At 45.5% G+C, this 10,029-nt stretch overlaps 1 protein-coding gene across 1 annotated transcript in view; it reads right to left on the bottom strand.

The window, feature by feature from the left end:
* Window positions 1–215: 215 nt before the first annotated feature.
* The window catches only part of SCUBE2 (signal peptide, CUB domain and EGF like domain containing 2), a 70,955-nt gene continuing 61,141 nt past the window's right edge, over window positions 216–10,029 (bottom strand). The window contains exons 20-23 of the mRNA XM_006763509.2: window positions 9,106–9,303; window positions 7,845–7,997; window positions 2,709–2,788; window positions 216–1,996 (exon numbers count right to left, since the gene is read on the bottom strand). Coding sequence (XP_006763572.1) covers window positions 1,844–1,996; window positions 2,709–2,788; window positions 7,845–7,997; window positions 9,106–9,303 — 584 coding nt within the window. The 3' untranslated portion in view covers window positions 216–1,843. The remainder of the gene's footprint in view (window positions 1,997–2,708; window positions 2,789–7,844; window positions 7,998–9,105; window positions 9,304–10,029) is intronic.

The following is a 10,029-nucleotide window of genomic DNA, read 5'->3' as shown; positions in this document are numbered from 1 at the left end:
TACAGCCTTCTTCCCATTCCTACCCTTTGTATGAAATCAGCAACACAGATGTGCAGTCATGAGCACAAAGTCACTACTGTGCTTGGACAAGGATGGCCGGGTGTAGCTCATCCCACCTCCACACCGATCAGGCCGCTGACTTGGGTTATATTACATTTGACTTATGTGGAGACTCAGAAATGTAGGCAAAGTTCTGGGATTACAAATTCCAGGTGCTTGTTTTAATGATTTTTTTTTTTAATAAAGAAGTTTACATTTTTTAAGAGAAGTTTGGAAATGGGTTTTTAGGGCCCATCCCAATAAAGAAGAAACGTTTGATGTGGATTTTTCAAAAGATCGATGTTATTAATAGGTTGAAAAACAAAACAAAACACTGAGGTGAAAAGTGATTTCAACAATAATGAAATAGTCTTCATTTTCTTCAAAATTATTTGTTAACTGCTCTCTGCCTTCATACCTGCATTCTAAAATCTATTCTTCACAGAGCTGTCTTAAAAATACAAATAAAAAATATTTGTTAACCATTTTTTAGTACTTTGGTATAGAGAACTGTATGTACAATTAGTTTTTTTTACAAAGGAACAAAACACTATGGTTGTGTATAGTCAGCCCATTCATTAGGGAAATGGCAGCTTGTTTGATAGAAACCATTTTTATTTACTGTCATGAGATTTTTGCCTATGGATTTAAACTTTTAAAAATTCAATAATGTTGAAAATTCAAGTTCCTGTGGGAGAAAATGATGGTGGGGCCCTGCTGTGCGGACCGAAGGTGAGATGATTCTGAGATGCAGAAACCGGGATCTGTGTAGCTGCTTCTGGCAGTGGGGTGACCATTCAGAGGTGAGACCACCCTCAGTGGTGCTGCTCCTGTGCTCGGAGCTGAGTCCGTCTCTGACCTTGGGGAGTGGGGAAGGAAGGCGAGCCTACCAGGCTGGTCCGCACTGTGTCCCACCTGAACCTCAGACACCCATAGTGGGGAGCCCACTGTGGAAATAGGACGCTTGGCAGTCCTGACTCAGGGTGTGTGAAATTTCCTTTTCATGAAGGTAGATGATTCTGACCTGAATGCTCCAGGCCCATGTGTAAAGGCACAACTGGTGCTGGAACCTGCGCTGTGACTTGCTACAGGTGGGAGTTGGTCACAAGGAAGGTGTCAATGGGCCTATATTATTATGTCTGAGGAAGTGCTTAGTTTTTTAGCTCTGTATTTCTAATTCTTCCTGCTTTAAGTATTTTTAAAATGATCAATGCTTAGAATTTGAGCTCCTGAGATCAAACTTAGGTCACAGGCTGGAGGAGAAGGCTGTGGAGACACAGAGTCCTGCCAGGTCTCAGGTGTGGGGATGGTGCCTAAAGGGCTCTTCCTCCCTCTCTTCCTCCTTCCTTTCTCTGCCTGTTCAGAGCCTAAACCCAGGGTGCAGAGGGCTTCCTTAGGGAGGGCTGGGCTGGAGGAAGCTGATGTTTCAGACAAGGCAGCCCCTTCTGTGGCCTCCTTTCCCTCACAGTGCGATTGAGGAGGAGTGAGAAGAGGAAAGTCAGGTGAGTCTCACCTGAGCTGACTGAGGTCCAGCTCAGCCAGCCCTTGACGTATCCAAGACATCTGCCCACAGCCGTGGAGCAAGAGGGGGGTGAGACCCAAAGCCATTCCCAGTCCACATCCACAATGCTGGGAAAGAAAACCAGTTCAATTTACCAAAACATCTGTATTACCTATAAAAATTGAACTCTAACAGTCACTGCTACTATAGGCAGCGACATCCAACTAGGCTGGCTGCAGAAGCAGACGGCTCAGCCCACCAGCCCACAGGTGGAACATGGTGCTGGGTGCCATGTGGGTAGACTCATTTGTAAGGCCTCAAAAACCTGGACACTTTGGAACGTAGCAATCGGATGAAGGATTTTGGAAACATCTCCCGGGACTCCTGGGCTGTGTACTTGAAATAGTTCTGGGGGTGGGCCAGGACATCAAACAGCGCCTTGATCAGTTTCTTATCCTAAAAAGAACGGGACTTTTGTTACTGGGCCAAACTATTTAAACATGCTGACATTTCGCCAATGGAACTATAATGACCCAGTGTTAGGCTGAGTAGCTGAAAAACACTTTGTGAAAATGGTTTCCTCCGATTTTTATCGTTTCACCCAGTTTTTAGTTTTCCTAATTATCTACAAAAAGCATGAATTGCTTTTATAAAGGAAAATTTAATATTTTAAAAAAACTTGTTTTCCTTTTCTAAACTGGATGAGATATAAAATTGGAATTTGGGGAATTTTTATTGGGTTAGTGATATGGCAAGTGTTTATTGATAATTACTTATAAATATCTAAGATTTGGTGAATTTCACCTTTGGAGGATCAAGAGCCAAGGATCTTCAACTATTTGGAGAATCAACATGAAAGCACAATTTGCTGCTGGCTTGGTTTTATGATAAGCAAGGTTCCTACTGGTCCTCCACCACACATCTCCAAATCAAAAAATACAACTACACTCGAGAACACTAACGAATGCTTCCTGATTTTTGTTTAAAAAAACAAACAAACACAAAACAAAACGAAAAAACAAACGAAGTCCAGTGAAAATATAAAAATAAGCTCAGCCCAGAGCAGGCTCCGGGTCTGAAAGGCAGCCACGTGGAGCAAGAGGAAAGCTCCCTCCGCAGTGCCTGGGGCCCTGGGTGGCTGCCGAGTCCACCTTACGTACAGACTCACCTTAAGTATTTCCTGATGATTCTCAGATGCGTAGAGCCTGCCATCTCGAACTATGTCTTCAATGAGTTCCTGGTAATCCTCTGTTGGAATAAAGGACATGCGTTGCATTGTATGGTTTCGTTATTTCCAAACTCACTCTGCCGTTCATTTTTCTATAAGGTTCTGAGAAATGCCCCTTCTGCAGCTGCAATAGGAACAATGACCACTCAGATAATGAGAAAGCAATCAGAAGAGAGTGTCCTCAGACTCCTCCACCACCTCCTCTCATCTACCGGCATCTGCACCCTCTTTCCTATTCCTTCTCCCCTCAGATAAACCCTCTGTGCATCCATCAAGGCCCATCCCTCCGCTGTGCTCACTTTTCATCTTCTCTCACCGAATCAAGGGCATTGTTCCAGTAATTCTTCCCTTTCTTCCCTAGACGATAACATTTCCTCTCTCTACTGGTCTTTTCCATCATCCTGCAAACATGCTGTTAGGTCTCCGATAAAAAAAAAAGTCCCTCTCTTGACCTCATTTCTTCCTCCAGCATCCATCCTGCATCTCTGTTCCTCTATAGCAAAACTCCTTGAAAGAACTGCCAGAAGAATCTTTCTGACTCTCCTTTCTTTCCCTCCCAAACCCAATCCACTCAACTTTGCCACCACCACTCCCTGAAAACCACTTGTTGAAATCACCAGTGACCTTTATGTTGCTCTATCCCAAAGGTCAACTCTCAGTCCTCATCTTCTTTGATGCATCAGATGCATCAGTAGCATTTGGCCTGGCCAGCCACCCCTCCTCCTGATCCGCTTCTTCACTCAGCTTCCAGGACACCACGCTCATTGGTTTTCCTCTTACCCGACTGGTGTCTGTCTGAGGCTTTCCTTCCTTCTCTTCCTGACCTTTCAATGTAGGGAGTCGGAAGACTCAGTGCTTGGATGTCATCTCTTCTCTGTCGATATTCCCTCCCTGGTGAGCTCTCTCAGGCTTGTGGCTCTTCTCTCCCTCTCTAATTCTCTCCCTTCTCCCTTCCTCATTTTCTCTCTCTGACCTTGAATTATGTAGAACAATCAGGCTCCTTTGCTATCTAGCACAACTCTTCTCTCCTTTTTTTTTTTTGCTTGGTGTTGGGATGGGGAGAATTTGGCTGGTTGGAGAGGGAAGGATGCTATGTTCATTTTCTCACTGATAATTTTGGGTCCTGACATACACATTAAATGCAGAGCACACAACATGAACCTTCTCCAAATGTAACCCTCCTTCAAACTCCAGTCTGTTCCCTACAGTCACAATTCAAATCAAGCATATGCAAAACACAATCCTTTTCAAATTCCAGGCCAAAGAAATTGCCTCTTTATATGCATATCATGTGCAACAAAACCAAACATCATTGGAACCATGTGGGAGGAGTTCTTGAAGAAGTTTCTCCTAGTAAAGTGATGGTAAATGGAAATTAGTAGTATAATTATCATAGTTATTAATTTAACACATGTACAGTATCACTTGTACTCTATCTTCTTGGTCTTTTATTTCAGTAAATATCAAATATGAGTAAGGGCTATGGATGAAAAAGAGGCCACATACTAAATCTGACCAACTCAGGGGCCTTACAAACTCAGAGACTTAAAGTAACCACACAGAATGGTCTGAACATGAAAATTCCTCACTAAAAGCAAGTCATGGCGGGTAGTCACATCCTAGGCCTGTAGCTTCCTTGACAAAGGTCAATTTTTACCTTAAGCAAGCCTGTCTATTGTCTTTTTGCATCTACGAAAGCAATGGATGAGTAATCCCCTTTTCCCAGACCCCTCAGGGTGCACCAGACCAAGAGACCACAATCCCTCATTGCTATCTTGTTCCCCTCACACCATCTCTATGTGCTGTGAATGTTATAACTGTACCCACCAATGTAAAAGAAGTATTTGTCTCTCTGTTTTACTCTTTATCCAATCTCAGATATTTCCCCGGCTTTGCTTTCTCTCACCCCTAAATTTACCATGTAACCCCCCTTTACATCTCATCCTTTACTCAGAATGTATAAAGTAAGCTGCAAAATTGCCATTCCCTGGAGCATTTTCTCAATCCATTGATATATTGCTTCCTGGAAATTGTCATCAGTTTGGCACAAATGAACTCATCAACATTCTCTATAGGTCTGGACTTCTCTGATGTCGAAGGGCGAATGTTATCTCCTCACTTGCTCTAACTGTCCTGAGAAAAGCAGTCGGGTGTAGGTAAAAACTCAGGCCCCGGAGTCCCAAAGACGGCTGCAACTTTGTGCTGCTATGACCTTCTGATGGCTACTCAAATCTCCCAGTCCTAGTGCCCTCAATTGTAAAATCAGCACAGAATCGTGTCTACCCCATGGGCGATTGTGAGGAATGTGCTGTGCCAAGGGCATTTGGCGCGTGCCTGGTGCCCAGTGATGCTCAATCCATGTCAGTGATGATGACAGTCTCCTCTGTCCTCCCAAGGTCAGTGGGAGAGTCTGTAGGAAGTAGCCTCACCAGCCCATCTGTTCTTCTATGTTTGGAAACCAGATATCAAACTTGCTGTAATATATGTTTTTTTTAAAGCGATTAAGTAGGCTCTGAGTGAAGACCTAACAGGCTTCTCACATGGCCAAAGCAGCTGTTTTCAACTGTTTTCTGCTCTGGCAGTGCAAGAGACATGCTTGTGGGCCTAATCAGGGTTGTGTGTCATTTCACCTGGTTCTTTATCTAAATTTTAAAAAATCAAGGTAGTGTCCTGACCAGAGTACTCAGTGGTTAGAGCATCAGCCCCCAAAGCACTGAAGGATCACGTGTTCTGAGTCCCAGTCAAGGGCACATACATGAGTTGCAGGTTTGATCCGCAACTCTGGTCAAGTGTATTCAGGAGGCAACCAATTGATGTGTCTCTCTCATATCAGTCTCTCTCTCTCTCTCTCTCTCTCTCTCTCTCTCTCTCTCTCTCTCTCTCTTTCTCTCTTCAGGTGAGAGTTAACAAAAGAACCCAAAAAACCAAGATGGTTTCTTCTATCCCAAAGGCAGAGTTGAAAACGGCAAGACTGAAGTATATGAGCCTTGGTGATACTTATTCTGGCATCTCTCTGTCCTTTTTGGCTCCTTCCTGACTCCATAGAGGGGAGGTGGTCAGCTGGCTGCTTTCAGGTAGATGAGACACTTGTTTCTCTCAGCAGAGCCACTTGGGAGGCACCTGTGACCACCTAGGAATCTGAGATTAAGAGCCCTTATCTTGGGTTTGACATGGCTTCAGGTATAGGGAAGACAATCCTACCTTTTGGAACATGTTAGAAAAAAACTATGTGAAGTGTTTTTAGGAAATCCATACAATATTGTCTTTCCAAAAGGCCTACTTTTGGCACCTGTCTAACCACCTTCAATGGCCTCCTATATGATTACATCCACCCTTCTAAGTTTGGCAAAGTCCCTCACACCCAACCCCACTCCCTTCTAATCTCATCTCTCACAGCTAAGCCCCAGGCACCTTACCAACTGGCCAAATCATCGGTTCCCCACATGCAAGTACTCCATCCTCTGGCCCATGTCATTCCCTCTTCCTGAATGTTCTCCCTCCCATTTATTTTTAAAGAAACTTATATGTTCTTTCAAGACCCAAATCTCTTGAAATTTTGCTCTATCCTTTTCAAAACCCGTCCAAAATTAACTGCTGCCCCTTTTTCTATCCTGATACAGAGTTTTGTACATGCCTCATTAGCATCTATTACATATATACTAACCATGTTGTCTCCAGCACTTAGTCCAATACCTGGCACAGTGCATGCTCATTAAATATTGGTTGTATGGATGAATGAATGTTCACAAATGAACAGATGACTCTTCCCCCACTAGATTACGAGGTTCCCCAGGACACGGTCCATCCTGCTGCATTCCTAGTAAATGTTTGTCAACCAACTCTCAGAGCTGACTGGGGCCCTAGGGCACACATAGGCCACCCCTTTATTTAACAAGAAGAAATGAAACCAGGAAAGCCAACTGATTTGCCCCAAATCACACAGTCAGTGGCAGAGACAGGGCCAGAAGTTGCACTTCCTCCTTCCCTCTCAGTACTTTTATTTTATTAAATAAAATCCACAATCACAATACACTAGTATTTATTGAGCATTTACTATGTGGTGGGCACTGCACCAAATTCACTATAGATTATACTATTGGGCTCTTACCTTAAGTTTAATGATTACCATCACTACCACATTAAGAAAATGATGCTTAGCCCGGAAGGTATGGCTCAGTGGTTGAGCATCAACCTATGAACCAGGAAGTCAAGGTTGATTCCTGGTCAGGGCACATGCTTGGGTTGCAGGCAAGAGGCAGCCAATCAATGATTCTCTCTCATCATTGATGTTTCTATCTCTCTCTCTCTCTCTCTCTCTCTCTCTCTCTCTCTCTTCCTCTCTGAAATCAATCATTCATATATATATATATATATATATGAAAGTACTATAATCCCTGTTCAGTGAGGGTAAAGGCAGAGATCCAGATGGCTTGTCTAGAGCCATCTAATGAATTAGAAAATTTCTACTAGAACGTGTATCTTATTATCCAAATTATATGTTTAGATTGAAGCAGGGGAAATCATTAATATCTTACGAATTAAATATGTTGTGCATGGGAAAACTAATTTCTTCAAAAACTGCTTAATGTCAAAGACAGTGGTTATGATTATCTTATAAATAAATATTTTAAAATTTTGATTCAGTGAAAAGTATAAGACTGAGCACAGGCAGTAACCTTGTCAAAGCAATCTGGTCTCAGAGCTGAGTGACCTGGAGGAATAAACCAAACATTAGGTGTCTTTATTCTTTTCTAGCCTAAGCAGAATGGCCTGTCTTTGTAATCTTTAAAAAACAGTGCTGGTCTATGAGTCTCTGCCTGTAACAGAACGGAAATCTTATGAATTAGGTTTTCTCGAACCCGAACTGCAGAAGGAAATACATGCCCATTTTTATTTCTTTTCTAAAACATCTTTGTGTCCCCAAATGACTGTTTAAAATTCGGCCCTTGTGAGTCAGCAATGTCCTTTCTCTTTATCCTGCCTGGGCTTCTAAGCATGTGTGCGTGTCTGCGGGCCACCAGCTGGCCAGGAGTTGGTTCTGTTCAAAGCAGGCGACCTGAGTTCCACAGCACTTACCATCGTACGTCACGTACGGGACCTGGAACCCTCTGGCACTGTTTCCCTCGTTGGACTTGAACTGAATCCACAGCTTCTTTGACCTGGAGGTGAAGGCGATGGGGCGCTCATAGGTCTGGCACGTCTCATAGGTCGTCACAGAATTGGACGAAGCTGTGAAGGGAAGTTGGAGGGAGTGGAATTCAAGTTCATCACTGCGCAGGCAGACAATGGACACTCCTCTTTTCAAAGGTTCGCACCACAAAACAAGTTGTGCTCCAGAGCTCTTCGGGCCCAGCTGAGCCATCCTAAGGGCCAAAGACCTGGAAATCGAGTGCACACATCTGGTGGTGTGGGCCCCCAGAGGAGGCAGCTGGAAGCCATGGCCAGGCACCAGCAGCACTCCGTGCAGGACTGAGGAGGGGCCCTCGATCCCTGCCCTGATCTGGTGTAATCACCACCATTTACTGGGGGCTTCCCGGGACCAGGCAGTGTGCTACGCCCTCTATAACTTTATCCCATGAAACCTCTGAAAATCTTGGGAAGTTCATACATTGTAATCTGACCAGGGTCCCACAACCAGAATGTGGAAAAGTCAGGAATCAAACCAGCACCTGACTTCAGGCACTGTAACCACCTCTAAGAATAGCAAATACTTACACAGTGGCTCCATATGTGAGTGTTTTTCTAACTGCTTTATGAATATGAACTGATTTATTCCCTCATAATAACCCTATGAGGTAGCAACTATTATCCTAGTTTTAACAAATGAGGAAACTGAGACATAGAAAATCCAGAATGTATATCCAAGACCAGAAACCTCCTAGGGGTGGAGCTGGGACCCAGATCCAGGCCGCCTGGCTGCAGAGCCCACCCAGGACACTGCCTCTGAGCTGTGTTAACGGCAGTGTCCCTGCGGACACTGGGTCCTGTGTCAGGATGGGGGTTGGTCCCTCCTGGCTGGACTGCCCTTTGCCTCGGTCAGTCCCCACGTGATGAGTTGCTTCACTGACTCTCTGTGTCCTGGCGGAAGAGGGTCCCAGAGACACAGAGGGGAAGACTGACCTGCAGGAACCCCACTTCTTCTGGGGGTCAGCCAGAGGCCTCAGTGTGGGGGTTTTGTTGAAATTCTGTTTCTTGGAAAACTCTAAAAACTCCTGTCCCATCTCTGTTCTAAGGCGAAGGTGACATTCTCAGCCCGGCTCGCACTGAAAGCTGGGAGCGCAGCGCTGAGGCAGCCCAGCGGCTGCAGAAGCGGGGAGGGCAGAGGGGAAGGACGCACAGGTCTTCCGCATCACCAGGTAGTCTCCGCAGTCGTCCTCTATGGGCAGGAAGATCTCGGGGACCACGATCAAGATGCGGCGCTTGGGGGGTGGGTTGATGGTCCACGTACACTCGGTGTTGGCTGGGTAATTGCCTGGGTAGTTCGGGGACTCAATGTACCCGGTGAAATCCCCCAGCTCCCCTCCACATCTTCTGTCTGGAAGAGGAAATAGGATGAGTCAGGAAGGCACAGCCCAGCCTTCGCTCTGTAACAGCACCTGCAGCTCGGTGAAGAGAGCCATCAAGGCCCGGGGCCTGGAAAGGACACCATCCCAGGATGAGTCTGTTCCTTCGTGCCCAGGACCCCGCTGGGAGCCAACTACACCAACGCCCCACGCAGAGCCACCCTCCAGAGCTCCGGGCACTGCCCTCTCACTAACTTGAAAGCGCTCAAGGTCAGGGGCAGGCATTCATCAAACAAAAGGGCTCATATGTGTTGTTTACCACGTGCAAGTGCCAAGGGAACCATGACACAGAACTCCCAGGTCTGTCAACACAGGGAGAACAGAGCGAGCGGCTCAGCAGAGAGCTGACCCTTCCCTAGAGGTCTCTGACGAAGACATGACAGCTGTTTCTTTCTCCTTTCCCTCTGGTTAAGGCCACGTTTTATTTTTAAGTGGGAAAGAGAATTCCAATTAGCTATCAGCCAGTATGGGGCAGGTTGAATACTCACCTCTGGCACCAAAGGCAAGAAGCATACACACTTGGCGCGCGCATACACACACACACACACACACACACACACACACACACACACATATACACACACACATACACACACATACACATACACACACATACACACACATACACACACATACACACACACACACACCGCCCCCAGGTGGACAGGCACTTGCCCTGGGTAATCAGGACTAAAGGC

The sequence above is a fragment of the Myotis davidii genome, unplaced genomic scaffold (genome assembly GCF_000327345.1).
Source record: "Myotis davidii unplaced genomic scaffold, ASM32734v1 scaffold118, whole genome shotgun sequence".
Taxonomy (NCBI): domain Eukaryota; kingdom Metazoa; phylum Chordata; class Mammalia; order Chiroptera; family Vespertilionidae; genus Myotis; species Myotis davidii.
The sequence above is the reverse complement of the archived record's forward strand: the minus strand, read 5'-3'. Positions and strand labels throughout refer to the sequence as shown.